Source organism: Stigmatopora nigra, chromosome 4, assembly GCF_051989575.1.
Source record: "Stigmatopora nigra isolate UIUO_SnigA chromosome 4, RoL_Snig_1.1, whole genome shotgun sequence".
NCBI lineage: Eukaryota > Metazoa > Chordata > Actinopteri > Syngnathiformes > Syngnathidae > Stigmatopora > Stigmatopora nigra.
In genome coordinates this window covers 1,438,161-1,457,876 of record NC_135511.1, presented here as the reverse complement: position 1 = coordinate 1,457,876, position 19,716 = coordinate 1,438,161, and the positions used below count along the sequence as shown (strand labels likewise).

At 43.6% G+C, this 19,716-nt stretch overlaps 1 protein-coding gene and 1 pseudogene across 5 annotated transcripts in view; one reads left to right on the top strand and one right to left on the bottom strand.

Moving 5' to 3' along the window:
- LOC144195361 (protein Spindly-B-like) overlaps nt 1-6,764 on the top strand; it is a 59,495-nt gene extending 52,731 nt beyond the window's left edge. For all 5 annotated transcript variants that reach the window (XM_077714950.1, XM_077714947.1, XM_077714949.1 and 2 more), the window contains one exon: nt 6,490-6,764. In XM_077714950.1, coding sequence (XP_077571076.1) covers nt 6,490-6,504 — 15 coding nt within the window. In that variant the 3' untranslated portion in view covers nt 6,505-6,764. The remainder of the gene's footprint in view (nt 1-6,489) is intronic.
- LOC144195362 (general transcription factor II-I repeat domain-containing protein 2A-like) lies at nt 6,580-19,716 on the bottom strand (annotated as a pseudogene).

The window sequence follows — 19,716 nt, the reverse complement described above, 5'->3', positions numbered from 1 at the left end:
GATTATGATTTTCTCTTGAAGAACCTTTAAAACAGGGCTTTCCAAATCGCGGCCCGCGGGCTAACTGCGGCCCCCGTCTTAATATGAAAGATTAATGTTCATGCGGCCCGCAAGATTGATATAAATGACACTGTTTTCGGAGCTGAATGAACCAATCACGGTGAGGTATACGGCTCTGGAGGGCGGGACATTGGCCGGGCTGTCCAGTGCCTTGCTCACTCACTCATTCATTCCTCCAATCAGCTGGGCGGAGGAGAAGCCGTGAAGCCAATCACTCCGCTCGGCGTGCACAGTAGTCCTTTGCTGCTCTCAGCATAGAACTGAATGAGGTGCTATGATCCGTGATACAGCTTGTGTCTGTGTCTGTAGCCATCTCCGCCAGTGAAACTGAAATTTAACAGTAAGTGCGTGAACATTACACTTGAGAAATTCGGAGAGCTGCCGTAATCACATACGATCGGAGAGCGAAAGTGCACATGCGCCACAGACCCGCGCGACTTGAAAGTTAAAAGTTCAACTCGACTCTCATTCCAAGTGATAACACATGTTACAGCCCCAGAGATGTCTGTTTCAAAGCCTGTCGTGAAGAGAAAGGTCAGTGTTGAGCACAGAGTTTCAAGAAAAGTAGGCAGTGCAATATTTCTTTGTTGAGCACAGGGGCACCCCGACGTGTCTCATTTGCACTGAAGAAGTTTGGGTGCACAAGGAATACAATTTGGAACGTCATTATACTACGAGACATGCTGAGGAGTACGACAAATACCAGGGAGATGAGAGAGCCAACCAGGTTGCCAGTCTTAAAACACGTCTTCTGAGGCAACAGAATAAATTCAAGAAAGCTACCAAAGAAAGTAATGCAGCAGTCGATAATGCCGTTTGTGAGCTGATTGCTAAAGCAGGAAAGCCATTCACAGAAGGTGAATTTATCAAAAAGAGCATATTACAGGCTGCACATATTGTCTGTCCAGAAAAGAAAAGTCACTTCAACCACATCCGCCTTTCTGCCAACGCCGTGGTAGAGCGCATTTCTGACCTGTCAAGTGACATTTATGATCAACTGTGTGAGAAAGCACAATGTTGCAGTGTATATTCAGTGGCTCTTGATGAGACCACTGACATCACGGACACTGCCCAGCTCGCAATATATGCCCGTGGTGTTGATGACAATTTTGAAGTGATGGAGGAGTTGCTCACAGTAATTCTAATGCACGGTCAGACCACCGCTAAGGAATTGCTTCACCAGCTGTGTGATGCCATTGAGAATGTCGGTTTGCCATGGAAGAGCTTTGTTGGATTAACAACTGATGGAGCCCCATCAATGATGGGGAGGATGAATGGACTGGTAGCACTTGTTCAAAAAAAAACTGGAAGAGGAAGGTGGGGAGGAGGCCATAGCTCTGCACTGCATTATTCATCAGCAGGCCCTTTGCAGCAGATGCCTGAAGTTTGACAATGTGATGTCTGTCGTTGTGAAATGCATCAACCAAATCAGATCCAGGGGCCTAAAGCACAGAAGGTTCCGTGCTTTTTAGAGGAAATTGAGTCAGAATATGGGGATGTGGTCTACTTCAATGAGGTACGTTGGCTCAGCAGGGGAAAGTGTTGAAGAGATTTTTTGAGTTGAGAGCAGATGTAAAAGACTTCATGGAGATAGACGGGGTTGCTGTTTCTGTGTATTAAGTGATCCCAAATGGCTCATGGACTTAGCTTTCCATGTTAATATCACACATGAGCTTAATGTACTGAACAAGAAGCTACAAGGGCAGGGGCAACTTGTCAGTGCTGCCGATGACAACGTGGGAGCATTCTGCACTAAACTTGAGTTATGGAAATCCCAGCTGTCTCAGACAAACCTTTGCCATTTCCCAACATGCAAGGCTCTTGTAGATGCAGGCACACCATTCTGTGGTGAAAAATATGTTGAGGCCATTTCGAAGCGGCAGGAGGAATTTGATCACAGATTTGCAGACTTCAAGACCCCTTCTCCTTTGATATGCAAGATGCCCCTCCTGAGCTTCAAATGGAATAGGTTCAGACTTACGGATGAGCATCTTCAAGCTCTATTGAGGGTCTCCACTGCTTCCTCCCTCAAGCCAAATGTGACTCAGCTATGTGAGAAGAAGCGCTGCCAGGTCTCTAGCAGCAAGAACTAGGCAAGAGATATTTCATGTTCAATGTTCCATTCAAGTTCAGAAAGTTAAAGGTTAAAGAGCTGTTAATACAGACATTTGAAATGGAATAAAAATAATTAGTTTTCTCTACTTAGCCAGCCACTGTATATCTACTGTATGCTCATTATTATTTAATTTTTTTTATTAATGATTGATTTATTTTGTATTCATCTTTAAGTTAATTTATTTAATTCATTATTTTTTGTTAAAAAATAAAGATTTTTGATAACGTTGGAATGTTTTATCAGCGCTTTCTTGTGGAAATCCTGATGTGGTCCAGTCTCACCCAGACTGCCTCTAGCGGCCCCCAGGTCAATTGAGTTTGAGACCCCTGCTTTAAAATGTATTCGAACATTATATCTGGACTAATAATTCATCTTGTGACAAGTCAATTTTCATTACGTAGAAGCTTTTGGAAGTGAAAGCTTTCTGTCGTGACGAAGAGCAAAATTTGCCCGGATCGGAAGCTTCACCCGGAATCCACCCTCAAGATGAGAACCTTTAACCTATCTCACAGGACAAAAAACACTTTGTTGAATTTGAGATGGGATCATTTTTCTTAGGATTCAAACCATCTCCTGAAACAATTTCCATTGGATAAAAAACTATAAAAATCTATGAACTTGACCATGAGAGGAAAACAAAGCCTTTTCTCTATGGGGCTCATAGTTTCTCTTAGAACTAGACAACCAGAAATGATATTGGGAACTGAATTGAGAGCAGGCAGCAGGTAGAGGAGAACTTAGAGAAGCCGTCTGCTTTAGAAAAGAGGATTTGTTACGATCGGGGATGGAGGACCCCAAAGCAGGCAAGGGGAGCATGTCCGGATATCGAATCTTTATAAGAATCGTCCAAGAGACGGGCAAAGGCAAAAAGTGAGTAGATTGGGGGGGAGTTACTTGAGGAAAGGATGTGGTCCGTGGTTGTGGGGCTGAGCGTGGTCGGGATCCTGGGAGGAAAAACAAGAGGTTTTAGATTAGTAGAGGCAGGCAAGGAGACAATGCAAGAGGGTAATTAACAGTGAACTGATTACGACAATCTAGCAGGGTGGTCATGTTCTTCTTGGCTTTAAATATTCCCCACTGGCTGATCAATCACATCTGGAAGCGTTTGTGTGATAAGGGACTGGGCCGGTGATTGGGTGGCAGGCACAACTGGCCACCAATCTGGTCCGGGACCTGACAGTACACCCTCCCCTACGCGGGTCACCTGTCCGGCGACGACGAGCCCCCGGGTGGTCCTGGTAGAAGTCCCGGATGAGGGCCGGGATGTGGCGGGCAGGAACCCAGCTGCACTCCTTAGGACTGCACCCCTCCCAGTCTACCAGATAGTGCAGGCCGCGAACCCGGCGGCGAACGTCCAGAAGCCGTTCCATAAGAAATGCCGGGCCCCCATCGGTCATGAGCGGAGGAGGCGGGGGAGGGTCGGGGAGGACAACAGGCTCTTTGTGACTGGCTTGACTTAGGAATTGTGAAGAGTGAAGTGGATGCGGAGGGCCGGTGGATGTGGAGGGGCGCTGGATGCGGAAGGGCGGTGGATGCGGAGGCGGCGGTGGATGCGGAGGGGCTGTTCGATCTCGTAGTGGCCGATGAAGTGGTGGGGGGGGGACAGCTTCCGGGACTCGGTCCTTAGGGGGAGGTCTCGGGTGGACAGCCATATCCATTGACCAACGACATAGGCTGGTGCGGGAGCACGATGTCAGTTATCCTGCCTTTGGGCACGAGTGGAAGCATGCTGAAGCGCAGCCCGAGCCTTTTACCAGATACGGCCACATCTGGTCAGGTCTCATAAGAGGGAGCGAACCTGGCGGCCAAAAGACCGGGCGATCAAACGTCCGGGCGACCAAACGCCCGAAGACCAAACGTCCGGTCACGGGAAGGAAACAAGAGGGGTTGATAGCCAAGGGAACTCTTGAAAGGGGACAGGTTGGAGGAGTAGTTAGGGTGGGAGTTGTGTGCATACTCCACGCTCCAGGTGGTTGGGTCGGCATGGGTGGTGCAGCGAATCGCTGTCTCCAACTGCTGATTGGTGCGCTCACACTGACCGTTAGTCTGTGGATGTTAACCCAAGGAGAGGCTTGCTGTGATCTTAAGGGCTGAACAGCAGACCAGATGTGAGAGGTGAATTGTGGACCCCAGTCAGTGTCGGCCGGGATTCCATGCAGGTGGCGTATGGAGGGTGGCCATCTCCTGGGCTGAAGGTAGTTTGCGGAGGGTGGAGAAGTGTGCAACTTTGGAAAACTGGTCAATGATGGTTGGTATGACAGTGCTACCTTGGGAATTAGGTAGGCATGTGAAGAAGCTGGTTGTGATGCGAGTCCAGAGACGGCTAGGAATTGGGAGTGGACAGAGTACACTGGAGCTCGGCTTGATGGAGGACTTGACGTGGCAGGCAGACACAAAGGATCGTGTATCTGCCCTTAACGTCGCTCACCAAAAGCGTTGGCGCAACACTGCCCGTGTGCGGGCAGGTCAGGTGGCAGGTGTGGGCCCATTCAAGCACCTTGGAATGCATTGGGGTGGGAACATAAAGGTCCTTCTTTGTACCTCATCTTGTCTCCGGCTCCGAATCTTGGGCACTCAGTACCTCAGCCTCCAGCCCAGTCCTCATAATAGCCACATTGCAGGAAGGGGCTAGGATATTGGGGGCTCCACCAAGTTCGGGGGATGGAAAACACGGGATAACGCACCAGGCTTCCTGTTCCTGGAACCTGGGATATAGTGTAACATGAAATTAAACCTACAAAAAACATGGTCCACCTCGCCTAAAGAGGGTTCAGCCTCCGAGCCGACTTGAGGTATTCAACTTTTTTGTGGTCTGTTGGAACCGTGAAAGGCTGACTAGCACCTTCCGCCTGTTTGCGCTGGGAGAAAACAGCGCCGACCCACACTTCCGAGCTGTCGACCTCCACCTGGAACTGCTATTTTAGGGTCTGGGTGGGCGAGAACGGGAGCAGAAGTAAAGTGGGATGTCAGATCAATGAACGCCGCTTCCGCTGCGTCTGACCTACGGAACGGTAGTTTCGTGGATGTGAGTGCTGTGAGGAGGGCGGCGACGCGCTATAGTTCCTGATAAAACGCCTATAGAAATTTGCAAACCTCTAAAAGCATTGTAGCTTTCTCCTTTTGGGCCTGGGCCACTGAGTTACGGTTTCCGCCTTTGTGGCATCCATCCGCACCTCCCCGTCGGCCACCACATACCCCAAAAAGGTGGTTTGTGGTACATGAAATTCACATTTCTAAGCCTTGATATATAGGCGGTTTTCCAGGAGGCATTGCAACACCAGGCACACGGCTGCTCATGCTCTGCAAGGCTACGTGGAAAAAAAGATAGACAAATACAAACTGATTGAACATATCTCGGAGGACGTTATGAATCAGTGACTGGAACACTGCTGGGGCGTTGCGGAGGCCAAAAGCCATCACTGGGTATTCAAAATTGCCCAGGGAAGGCCGTCTTCCATTCGTCCCCCTCCCGAATCCAGACAAGATGGTAAGCATTGCGGAGATCTTGCTTTGAAAAAATGAATCGTTCAGCGGGATAAAGGCCGATCAATGAGCGGTAACGAGTACCTGTTCTTGACCATGATCTCGTTCAGGCCTCGGTAGTCGACGCAGGGTTGCAGCGAACCGTCCTTCTTGTCGATAAAGAAAAAGCCAGCCCCAACAGGGGAGGACGATGGGCGAATTTGTCCTGCTGCTAGAGCAGGGGTGGACAAACTTTTTGACTTACGGGCCAGAATGGATACTAAAATTTGACCGAGGGTCCGGGCCAAGAGCATTTAGACACGCAATGTAATTTATCAAACCTAGGGATTGAAATGTAAGAAAAAAGAAACAACTGAAGGTGAAAATGTATTTTCAAATTTAAACTTAATTTAAATTTCAACATTAAAAACAATATTATTCAACGAAAGAAAACAGTCTTTAAATTCAGAGGGATGAACGGCATGGCATGTTAATTAAGCTACTGTACTGCTGCTGTGCGTACATGTGCAAGTTGCTATTTTTAACTCAGTAGAGAAACTCACATTTCTGTGGGAACGGTGTTGTTGTTCTCCCTTTTTGCCAGTGCATCTAAATCTGGAGTTAGTTTTGTGCTGGCAATTCTCAAAATAAATTTGAGGTGTTGGTCAGTTAACCGATATCTGTAATGGACTTTATTAAAGTTCATGACACTGAAAGTCTGCTCACGCACGTAAGTCGAGCCAAACAATGTCAGCATCTTCTGTGCTGTCCTCTGGAGGTTTGGAAACGTGGCTTCATTAGGTGAAGCGTAAAAGTCATTCAGTTTAAGAGAATGTAACTTCTATTTTTAGATGGAGTCAGACTGAAGATCGATCAGCTCCAACTGCAGTCATGTGGTGCTGTTTTGGTGTCTTGTGACAGGGGACAGGACACCAGCTGAAGTGACTTCTCATTTTTTTTTCAAAATCAGTGAAACGACGACAGAATTCTCTGTACATGTCATCCAGTGATTTGCAGTATTTATTTACGTCTCAGGCCTTCTGCATGACCATTGTGGGGAAATGAGCAAAAGATTTGTTTGAAATTTGGCTGGAGAATAAAATCAACTTGGATTTGAAGGTACTCACATTTGTGTACATGTGTGCAAGCTGATCTTTCCCCTTCAGCTTAACGTTCAGCTCATTCATATGTGACAATATGTCCACAGCAAACACAAAGTCACAAAGCCAGTCCTTATCACTCGGCACAGGTAATTGGACTGATTTCCCCATTCTCTCCAAAAACGAACGAATCTTCTCATTGAGCACCCACACTCGTTGGCACACTTTCCCCAAACTTAACCAGCGGACACGAGTGTGGTAAAGTAAGTCCTGGTGATCCGCATCGGTTTCCTCTAGGAAAGTAATGAACTAACAGTGGTTATGTCTCCTTGCTCGTTTGAAGTTAACAAGTTTTACAACTGGATCCACGACATGATTAAGCTGCAATACAGACTTACAGAGAGATTGTTGATGAATGATGCAGTGAAGAAAAATAGAATCCTGGTCAATGTTTTCTTCTTTCACTTTATCTTGGATTCTTTTCAGCAGCCCAACCTTTTTCACAGTTAAATTTGGCGATCCGTCCGCGGTGACACTGGCAAGTTTATTCCAAGGCTTCATTCCCTCAATGACCGCAGACACCTTTTCATATAAGCCCTCTCCTCACGTTTTCCTCATCAGCAATTCCATTCTCAAAAGTTTCTCCGTTATCTCAAAACTGTCCTTTATCCCTCGGATAAAAATTAGGAGCTGAGCAGTGTCTTTAATGTTGTTGCTTTCATACAGCGCTAGTGAATATAAATTAAAGGTCTACGCCTTTTTAAATAACTCGCTGACTAAATCTTCATCAATCAGTTCCACACGGTGAGTCACTGTCCTGCATGATAAACTGATTTTTGCAAACTTGACTTTGCTTTCCGGACACAAGATCTGCTGTCTCTACCATACATTCTTTCAAAAACTCCAGCAGACTTGCCTTGGTACTTGACAATTGAATCGCAGTTTGTCGGCGGAAAAAAAATCTGCTGAGTCTGTAAATTAGCTGCTAACTTCTGAGCCAAAGCCGCTCGTTCTTGAGTTGACTGCTTGATAGCGTAGTTAATATGCTTTGTCGCAAAGTGACGGCTGATATTGAACTCTTTGAAAACTGCAACCGTTTCTTGGCATATCAGAAATACAGCCGTTGATCGTACATCAGTAAAAAAATATTTTGTTGTCCACTTTTTTTAAACACTCGGCACTCAGTGTCCACTTTTCCTTTCTTTGATCCGCTCATTTTTACCGAAGGGGGAAATGGCAGCTGGAAGGTTACACTCCAACAAAGGTCTAGACTAGTGCGCCAGCTATCGGGGAAACGAGGGTACTGAAGGGGAAAGGGAAATTAATGAGGTCGTTAATTTTTACTATAAGTTGTACAACGTCGGCGGACCGGATCAAAAAGCCTAACGGGACGGATATGGTCCACAGGCCTTAGTTTGCACATGTGCTAGAGCATCGGAAATGTAATTCTCCAGTGCCTCCTGCTCAGGCCTGGAGATGTTGTAGATCCGGTGTCAGGTTTAAGACCATATACATTCAATAATTCGGATCAGAGGTAGCACACGCAGAGTCGGCTTGATGAGATTTTCAAAGACATCAGCTGAGGGAGGGGTCGGGAGGTGCCAGCGCTTGGAGATGAGTCCGTCTCCTTGCCTGACCAGTTCCAATCCCCTACCGACCTCCAACAGAGTAGCCCCTTTTATTAACAAAGGGTCATGTGACCTAGGTACAAACTTAAGGCGGGACGAAGTGACACAGAGAAATGGGCGTGTCTTAGTAAATGACTTGCCCCTAACTCATAGGTGTTATGAAGGAAACTTACCACTAGTCTCTGCAAAATTCTATCCAAGTGACTATACAGCATAAAAGTAGTAAAGAATACATTCTATACTTCACATTTCCCCCCTATAGTTACTTTGAAAGAATTTTCATGAAATACATAAATTTATATCCCTCCTATCCAGATTCTAGAATGCAAATATCATCAGCATTATTTATCAAGGGGTATGGAAAACAATAAAATCACTTGTCAAGGCAGAGGCAAAAACTTGAGGTAATTTTAGGGTTATCCGAGAAAAATCCGTCTGCGTCCCTCTTTATGAGTGGACACAGTTTTTAAGTCAAAATAAGTACAATAACCCGAAGCACTCGACATACCGAGACTCGTCACACTTTGAAAGAGTGGAAGAATCTCCATTATGATTTGCCACGCGGTTATACTGTATGTCATTGTAAGTTACCAGCATGTGCTAGATAGTATTTCGAATCATAACTTTCATACATAGAAAATACAGAACCGTAACAAAATCGCAAGTGAGGGAGTTGCAAATTTAAACACAATCGAAAACCCACGACCCGTGTTGGCCAAGGCTTTCATTTCAGCTATAGCCCGAGTCATGTATTGGTTTCATCTGGGATGAAGGTGCAGCAGTGTTCTCCCATCATGGCACACGCATCTCCATCATTGGCTCCATCCTCCTGCAACTCCATTTCCCTTAGGGCTTTTAAATCATCGGCTATACCCTGTAGGGCCAGGATCAGTTTGGTTAATCCACACTCGTGTAACAGTTCAATGTCTTTACATAACTTTACCCACTCGGATTTGGCAAAGTTGCGACAGTATGATTTTCTGGGGGAGTGGACCACTTGTAGTCACGACCGAACACCACCACCCCAGATTGAATCATGTGGTTTGAATTGCACTGATTTTGGTCCCTTATCGCTTACTGTTATGTTCGTTACCCTTAAAAGGAATGCATCTCATCTGCCTCACTGCAGATTTAAGCGCGACGTCTAGACCCAGTGAATTCAGGATGTCAGGATACCACACATCTTCTTCATAGTAGTTCTCCAGATTGTTCTTTTCATACCAATTCACTCTCCTCTGTAATAGGAGTATGTCACCATCTTGTTTTCCAACTAGAGTCTCAGTGGGCGGGGCTTTCAGACACGCCCAGGCAGTCACTGACAGTACAGTCACTGTGATGTGAGTGGCAACAGCTTTCACTGTGGCCTATATGTAGAGGTGCAAAGTCTATGGAAGCTCAAGGTTAAGTGAGGGGTGCTCGTGGCAGGTGAGTAGACTGATGAGTTTTTTACGGACAAGGGTTTTGATACCGTCCAACTTCCAGTCTACTCAGAGTCACCTGTGTCTCGAACTACCTTGACCTGGCATTGGTGAAAGCACTGACATTTCAGCCATCTTTGCGGCAGTGGAAGTTGGTGAGTTGGGCCACGAATGGGTCTTCCCATCATGGAGAGAACCAGGACTTCCTTTTTATGACTAGGATCAGCATCCAGTCACCTGGCTTCATCACCTCCTGCAAAGTAGACAAAAGGGAATCACGGCAGCTTGCCTGTTCTTTGGACAAGTTTCTCCAAACATGTTACCATCCATTCTGTGATTAGGTCTGCCTTGCCCTTAGCCTTTTGTCATGTTTCACCTTCCATAAAGGATGTTGAAATGGTCTTCCATGAACGTTTGTTTGCTCTACCAGTCCCACACTCTTTTGGACGTTGTCCTCGTTTGGGCCTGAGGTTACCTTGCACACCATGACTGCAACAAATCAAACACCAAAAAATTAAAAGTAGGTATTTAGACCTCTGGGACATGGAACACACACTGTACCATGTCCGTCATCCCCCCTGTTGAGACATGGTTCAATCCATGGCTCAATTTTGGAATAATTTTTGGGAGGCACGCTAGGCCTTTAGCTGTGTACAGGTCTTCTGCAGACTGTTCTGTGTTCTTTCTGTATAGATGCATCTCTACCTTATGTGATGCAATGTTTTGCCTATCAATTAATACTGTTTTTGACTCAGTTTTTGTTGTTGTGAATACTGTGCAGTAAGTGTTTGCGCTGCTGCTTTAGCTGCTGTCGTCTTTAGCGCGTGCTCAACACCTGCATACGGCCACTTGGTCGGGCTTAATTCTCTAATGGACAAAAATCACAACAATCTTACTTATTCCATCACTTTGCTTGTGAAAATCTGAATGCTTTATCAGTCAAAAGTAGATATACTAGCTGTTATTCTATTTTGATCACTGCTTCCATGTTTACATCAAAAACTATATTTGATTTTTCCTTTCCTGCAATTACACAAATTAACTAATCATGCTAAAAATAGGAAAAATACAAAGAGCAAACCAGGCTGCCTTCTCCTCAGGAAAACAGCTTTCCCGCTCTCTGCAACAGTTACATTCACATCAATTAATATCCAGAAACAAATGTAAACATTTATAATTCTAAAAAGAATTTAACCTACTAAAATGTAACCACCCCTTGTTTATCAGGGTTAATATTTTCTAGCATAATTTTCCTTTAGGGCAATTAAAATTCATTCCCAATTCAATTAACAATGTGTATCGCGTTGCATATTAAACTCAGTTGTTTGAAATTCAAAATATCCCAAACTAGTAGTCTTTTTATCAAATGTAATATTCCATTGTCTTTGGAGTTTGCCAATCATCTCCTTTAAAACTTTCTTAATCATCATTTTCCAATAATCTGGCATAAAATCAAAATTTAGTTACATATCTATCCATTGTAGTTTCTCTTTTCTCTCTAATTGTTTACTTTAAAAATCTGTAAGAAGGTTTGTTCTCAATTGAAACGCTTTCACTTTTTATGGAGACAATAAAACCAATATAAAAAGTTCCTTATGGTTTATGGCATTGCTCCTCGAGCAATAATCTTTCCAATCAATATTGGATGCTTCCCATTACGTCTGATCGCGTCAATAAGCTTATCTTACCTGTCTCCTCAAACGTTTCAACTGAGAGAACCTCCTTACAGTGCAAAGATGGATCTGCATCCTCCTTTCAGCTATTTTCATGTCTGCTGTTTGGTCAGCAAGAGTTGTATGGACGTTCTCATTTTGGGTTGCTCGTGCGTCTTCTCCATGTTTCCTGTTGAAAAACACAGTCTTCTTCTGCTAACTCAAAATTAGTGTGTTTCTTTAAAGTTTTTCTTTTATACAGATAGCCAGATTAGAGTCATCCTTCAGCTCCAATCGTGTAGTGAATAATGGCGTTTGGTATGGTAACGAAATATGGAACATTTTGTCAATTCAGTCAATTAATCTGTTAACACAATTTGGATGCCATTATCCCTATAAATCAATGGTACTTTGGAATTTCATATGATGCACTGTTTTTGTTTTTCTCAGTGCTTCAAAATTTCGCATTGCAGATTTGTTCCTCCAATCCAATGCATTATCATCAAAAAATTTCTTTGGACTAAACAATTTTCCTTGATTTTTCATCGCCATCCAAAAAGGCTTATTGGCGATTTCAGAAATTGATTTCAAATTTCCAATCCTTCGCTGCCATCCTTGAAAAGGGCTTATTGGCAGTTTCAGAAATTGATTCCAATTTGCTAAATCCTTTTCCACCTTGATATCTAAGGGATCAATTATATCTTGGTGGTTGGCCAATCAAAAACACAAAAAGACAAACAACCATTCACGCTCACACTCATTCATAATCAGACATCAGTGGTCTGCAATTTTTTTATCACTAGTGGAGAGCGCCATCCCTGAAAAGGGCTTATTGGCAGCTAACCACCTTTTGCTGTCTTATCAGCACTAATCGATCTCAAAAGAACTAGGTTAATAGTCATTAATATGACTCACACTAAAGCATATTTCATCTAGTGATGGAAAAACAATGAATTATATTTCGTGCACTAAACATGATTCATCTTATTCCATCCTATAGAAATCATGCTTATCCTAAATTAATTATTTTATCTCAACTTTTATCTAAACTTTACCTAATAATTTGGATCAATGCCATTTCTGCATTGTAAACTTCTCGTTTGATATCATTAATAATTTGGATCAATGCCATTTCTGCTTTGTCTTCATTTAATAATTTGGATGATTCTTAATATTTAAATCTGAATCACAAATCACTCTCATATTGCTAAATTAGCTATGAGGATAGCTAAATTGCACTAGCGGAATCCCTATTGAATTCCTATCCGCTCCAAGAAGGCGGTTATATTTAAAATAAGAGCCATTTTCTGGGCTCACTATTACCATAATTAAATTGAGGAAAAATAACCTTTCACTAAGAATTTCCTTATATAAATTTCAGTGTTTAATAAAGGACCCATAATTTGTGACTAATATATCATAACATTATCAACTATCTGTCTCTCTCTCTCTACATCTCTCTCTCTCTCTACATCTCTCTCTCTCTCTACATCTCTCTCTCTCTCTCTCTCTCTCTCTCTCTCTCTACATCTCTCTCTCTCTCTCTCTCTCTCTCTACATCTCTCTCTCTCTCTACATCTCTCTCTCTCTCTCTCTCTCTACATCTCTCTCTCTCTCTCTCTCTCTACATCTCTGTGTCTCTATCTTTCTCTCTGTTAACTTTCTCTCTCTACCTGTCTCTCTCAGTCCCCCACCCCTCGCTGTTTGTGCAGGGGGTGGGGGCCTGGGCTGGTGGGGGCTCTCTCCCTATGGCCCCACCGTGGGGTGCTTTGAGAGCATTGTGCAATCTATTGAGGAGGCCACCCCCCTTTCTTTGCGTCGGAGTTGGTTGAGTTGGCCCATCCTCCGTCTCGTTGCGTCGGGGGAGTGTGAACTGCTGGAGAATGACCATTTGCTACGCTCTTCTTTGTTTTAGCGGCTCTTTTTTGGTCGGCCATCTTCTCCCTGCCATGTGCTCATCCTTTGGTCGGCCATCTTCTCCCTGCCATGTGCTCATCCTTTCTTCTACGCCCGCTCGCATCTCTTCTTTTGTTCTAGGGACACCCCGTCTCAATTTATTATCTCTTAAATACTTGTCTACGCTTATTTATTCGCCTAAGTAGCTTTTTTTCCTTTGTTTACAGCTTTTTTTTTTACTTCTAAATTCCTTTGAATAGTTTGCAAAGGTTCCACTAACAATTTTCCCCAAACCATGTGCTTTGTTCTCTCTGTGTCTCTGATTCTTTACTATTTTGCAAGGCTTGCGCGCGTCACGGCGTATTTCAGGTTCATATATATATATATATCCTTTCGGTTGATATATATATATATATCTACTTCATATGAAGATTACTTTTATCAAGCGCTTTTACTCATCAGGTGCTGTATTTTTGGAAGGTTTCCCTTATTTTTAACAATCTCCAAAAATCCTTTACGAGGGATTCTTTCACCCTCTAGTCTAAACCGCGTCACCAGTTTTCCTTACGAATGTCACCTATGGCCGAAGTGTACATTCGCCGCATATCTTGTGTATTCCCTTTATTTTTTTTTTGACATACATACTCCCCAACGATATGCAAATATTTCCTATTTATGGAACGTTTTTCTTCGACTTTTTCACGAGAGGAAAAACGGGATTTTCACCAGCCTTGTTATATATAAATTTTAAACAGCCCTACCGTCTCTTGTACGTGCATCCTCTCTCCGGCCGGGTTCCTTCTTCAAACGGGCCGCGATCGACCGAAATGCCCCCTCTTTCAAAGTAAGAGGGCTGACGTCAGTAATTCTTGGCCTTCAGTCCACCGCGGTCCGAGAAATTCAGAAATGAATCCCCGGGTTTTTCGGCACCAGAAAATGTCAGGTTTAAGACCATATACATTCAATAATTCGGATCAGAGGTAGCACACGCAGAGTCGGCTTGATGAGATTTTCAAAGACATCAGCTGAGGGAGGGGTCGGGAGGTGCCAGCGCTTGGAGATGAGTCCGTCTCCTTGCCTGACCAGTTCCAATCCCCTACCGACCTCCAACAGAGTAGCCCCTTTTATTAACAAAGGGTCATGTGACCTAGGTACAAACTTAAGGCGGGACGAAGTGACACAGAGAAATGGGCGTGTCTTAGTAAATGACTTGCCCCTAACTCATAGGTGTTATGAAGGAAACTTACCACTAGTCTCTGCAAAATTCTATCCAAGTGACTATACAGCATAAAAGTAGTAAAGAATACATTCTATACTTCACATCCGGCCCCTGGGAAGAGAAGCGCCTGGCAATAGGTTAATGACACAGTAATACGGGCGATGCGGAGATAGCACTCAGGGGGGTCTTGCCTCGGAGGCGACCTTGTTGGTACGTGGGCTGACTGGAGGCATTTGGTGTGGCAGGCTGGGCTCAAGGCTACCACCTTGGGTCCGCCTCAATTGATCACTGGATTGTGCCAAGGAAGGCTTAGAACAATAGTAGCCTACGGGAAGTCCAAAAGATAAAGGCACACCATCTCCTGGTGGTTCCTGGATAGCCGGAGTAGAACTGAGTCTGTCCATAGCTCCACTCTATTTAAGGTACGTCCGTCAAGGGCTGTTATTTTCTGGGGTCTATCTCTAGTACAAGTCCCGATGCCAAGCCTAGAGATCACGGAGCGATCGATAAAGCTTTCGTCTGTTCCTCAGTCGACAAGAGTGGTGGTCACATGAGTTTCCAAAAGTTCGTCCTTCATCGCCTCATTTAGACCCCCCCAAAAATCTGTCCTGGAGTTGGAATGCAGAACTTTCCTGAATATTCGGCGACGCTTAGGTTGCCTTGTCTTAGAGACCTCAAGCGCCCAGCTGCCTCCCAGCCGCGCACCGGGTGGTCGCAGACTTTTCGGACCTCTGCGGTGAATTCGGCATAGGAGGAGCATATAATGGAGCCCCACTATCATTTGGCGCTCGCCCATTCCAAAGCCTCATTTTGAAGGCAGTCGATGAGGTAAGCGATCTTGGCTCTGGTTTGAGCTGTAGGTAAAACATTGTTGTTCAAATACCAGACGGCACAGAACTAGGAAATGTACCCCACTGTAAGGGGCAAGCAGCAGCACCGGGGTTACCTTTGGTGAGACTGGAGTTGGTCAGTCAGAAGGAAGTGGATCGCTTGGCTGTGCTGGTCCAAGAGTGGCGCTGGTGGGGGTTTGGTTTGAACCTGCGGGGTCCATGTCAGCTAGATCGTGCTGTTACGATCGGAGATGGAAAAACCCAACGCAGGAAAGGGGAGCAAGTCTGGATATCGAATTTTATTAGAATCGTCCAAGAGACGGGCAAAAAGACTCCCTTGGTAGGGGAGTAGTTTGTCGAGGAAGGGTTATCGGTAACTGGAGTATGTCGTTGAGTCCAGAGTGCTGGGTACAATGAGTGAGAGTTAAGAAGTTGTCCATGGTCCGTGTTCGTGGGGCTGAGCGTGGTCGGGATCCTGGGGGCGAAAACAAGAGGTCGTAGATTACCAGAGGCAGGCAAGGAGATAATACAAGAGGGTACTTAACAGTGGACTGATTAAGACGATCTAGCAGTGTGGTCATGTTTTTCTTGGCTTTAAATATTCCCCACTGGCTGGTGAATCACACCTGGAAGCGTTTGAGTGATTAGGGGCTGTCCCCGTGATTGGGTGGCAGGCACAACTAGCCACTAATCTGGACTGGGGCCTGACAGGATTGAAGGTGGTTTGGCTTAGAGTCAGGAGTCTAGAAGTTGTGAAGATGAAGTTGTTGAGGACTGACCATCTTGGATATGATTAGAAATGAGACAAATGGGACAGTGTGGGTTGAATATTGTGGAGACAAGGTCAAAGAGACAAGACTGCAAAGGTTTAGACATGTTCACATGAGAGAGTGGGTCTATAGGTAGAAAGTTGTTGAGGGTGTAACAACCAGAGAAAGGGTTTGAGGTTACCTTAGGAGAAGGTAAATTCATGTAATGAGGTGAGATTTAAAATCGGCTGGTGTACTGGAAGATGATGCAAAGGACGGGGTCAAGTAGAAGATGTTGATTCGCTATGGAAACCCCTAAAGGGACAATCTGACAGTGTAGTACCGTATTTCATAGCCTATAAGCCGCCTTTGTAACACAAAAAAGTGATGGCTGAATCAAGGGTATGCATCCGCACAAGACTTGCAATGTGGCTGTTCCATTTTTAACCAGTAGATGTCCGCAATTAAAAAGGTTATCTCCGATTTTTTAATAAACACTTGAAAGCTAGCTGACAAAAAATCTCATCTTTTGAAAAACTTCCATGAGAAGGGATCCAAAAAAAATGTTTGTCGTAGACATTGCAATAATAATAATTGGTCATGGAGGGTGCTGAAGCAAACTTGAGGGCAGAAAATGGGTTTTTGCTATGATATTGTTGTGCTTGCAGCATATTCTGAATATGGGGTCTTGGCAAAATATTGCGATATAAGAGGATATCGCAAGAGGGTTTAATTTGACTTATTAATGGTTGTCTTCTCTAAAAAGCTTTATATTTGGGCACAGGAAAAAAGAGGCGACGTTTCAAGTGATGACTCCCTGGTTTGTAAACAGAAGATAAGAATGCTGCTTTCGCAGCAAGAGTGGAGGTCATAGTTGGCGGCTTAGGGCGCTTTCCGTTTGGACATTTCATAATAAGAGCAATACATGGTCTGCAAGGAATGCAAGGTTACGCGAATGCTTTCACATTCATTTTTCGGGTTTTAAACAGAAATGTATATTGAGGTGATAGAAAATCTGTTTAGTAAAAGGTTGATTTGGAAAAAGCTTTGGATTTGGGAATAGAGCACAATTATAATTTTTGAGCAATTGTGGATTTCAAAAGGGCTCTTAATTAGGGAAAACTAGCTTTTGGAGGATAAAAGAATATTAATACTATTTTTGAATGGTTGCATTGATCAAAATACTTTAATCTAGGAGGTTGGCTGGTTAAAGAAAAGACAAGGATGGACATTTTTACAATATTATGGTATATTGGTGAAAATTTGTGGGTCTTTTATTAAACATTGAAAATTGTAATTAGGAAATGCCTAGCAAAAGGTTGATTTCTCTAATTTAATTGTTGTAGATATTTCTTGTGGTAACAGGAAGCTATAGAAAATTGCTCTTATCTTAAGTAAACATCGTATGAGGTGATTTGCAAGGTATATCTTAGGTGTTGAGAGTTATTTGGTTGTTAATGACATCAGACAGGAAATTAACAATGCAATAGTGGCATGAGAAAATTCATGGCATTCATCCAAATAATTAGGTAAATTGTACCTGGCTGGGGTATATAAAATTATTGATTTAGGATGGGCATAATTTCCTTATGACTGGAGTAACATGGAATGTTTTTCAAAGTGCACTTGAAGAACATTGTCTGTTGTCCTGGCGGAAGAAATACGCTTTGTTCTAATCCTTCGTAACCTGGTTTAGTCTCAATTGAAACCATATGGAGACGTCAAACCCAATATAAAAGAGTTCCCTATAGTTTTATGGTATTGCTTGCTGAGCAATGATCAATAAATATTGGTGTTTCCTGTATCTTATTAAGTCAGAAAGTTTATCTTACCCGTCCCCTCAATGTTTCAATTGAGACCACCCTTTTACCAAAGTAGCTCCACATATTGCTTGCCTTCTTTACACTCCTTTAACAGCACCCAATTATCCCCCCGTTTGGGAAATCCCTGTCTCAGAAATAAATTTCACAAGTTAATATGTCAGTCCATTCTTTCCAATCTTGACCAATTTCTGCAACAAGGCTTTTCCCAATCTCCATTTTTTTTGCTGTAAATGTACCACACATATTTCCCACCATAGATTGATCCCTTGTATGGCAACCGGGACGTTGCAATCTAGAATGCATGTCTGGAAATTTGATTTAGTAGGTAATGTTAATCAAATGTAAATGTGAATGTTTCTCGGTTTACCCTCCCGTAAGAAGGTGTATCCTCAATTGAAATGCCTCCGCCTTTCTCTCCAACTGGAGAAAACAACCCTACTGTGGAGAGGAATAGAATCACAATCATCATTAATCTCATTGCCCCAAAAGCAATAATTGTTTTCAACATGACTTTTTGTCTTTGTTTAGGGAGTTTTCCTCTTGAAACGTTTCAATTTAGACAACCTTCTTACTGTGGGAAAGGCGCATCCGTGTTCCCCTCACGGCTACTTTAATAGCCGTTGGTGTGGTTTGCAACATGGCCCTCTCACTTTGCGTGGCTCGAATGTTTCTTCTTTATGCTGCATATCAGCACCCAGTCTGCAGGAATCAACGTCACTCCGTCCGTTTCCTGTTGAAAAGCAAAAATCTCCCTCATCCGTGTCCCCTTTCAGTAACATGGACCCTCCCACCTTGCGTTACTCCGATGTTTCTTCTTTTATGCTGCGTATCAGCACCCAGTCTTAAAGAATCATCGTCACATCGTCCGTTTCCTGTTGAGAAGCAAATTCTCCCTCTGATAGTCTAAATGTGGTTTTTTTTTTCTGCTAGATTTGACTCATCATCCAATTGTCATTGTATAGTGAATAATAGCAATTTATAAGGTCTACCAAACAGGACCTCATATAAGGTCCGCCAATTGTGGATGGTAGGCAATTGTTATATTAACAAAATGGGTGTCATTATCACTATAGATAGTTTCTGGAATTCCATATCGTGGAATGATATCTTACTTAATTCAATAAAATCTATATGTATCTTTGGAAATGGGTATGTAGGTATGCATATAGATTTAAACCATAAGCCTTGTAGTGCCGTTGTAGCAAGGCCACCACCCCCCTTGTCGAGACATAGGACTTCCCTTGACTCAAGCCCAAATTATTTTCAACCTTGATCTTTTATTGATAGATTATGTCTCGGTGGCCGACAATCAAAAAACACAAAAAGAGAAACTATCATTCACGCTCACACTCATAAACAGAAGAATTTAGTGTGTTCAACCAGTCTAGCATCCATAATTTCATTTTGTGGGAGTAAACTGGAGTACCCGTAGAAAATCCACAAATTCTCGAGGACGCCAGGAATACCTCACATTCCGGAAGGTCTGGATCCACCCCGCATTCATTAGTAGATCATTGAAGACACACACACCCACTCTAGCATTTTAACCGTTAGTAAAAAATGTACCTTCATGTTTGACATAAGGTTATACCCTTTCTAATGCTACCAGTTTAGCTGTTTGCTCCCAGAATTGAGGTGGCAATAGTTTCACATCTAAGGTTTTTATTTTCACAGCCGCCATGACCTAATGGCCCCCCTATCAGGTTTTTTGGAAAATCCCAATTCCCTCTAATAGCATGCCAATCACCTTTTAACGCGGCCAT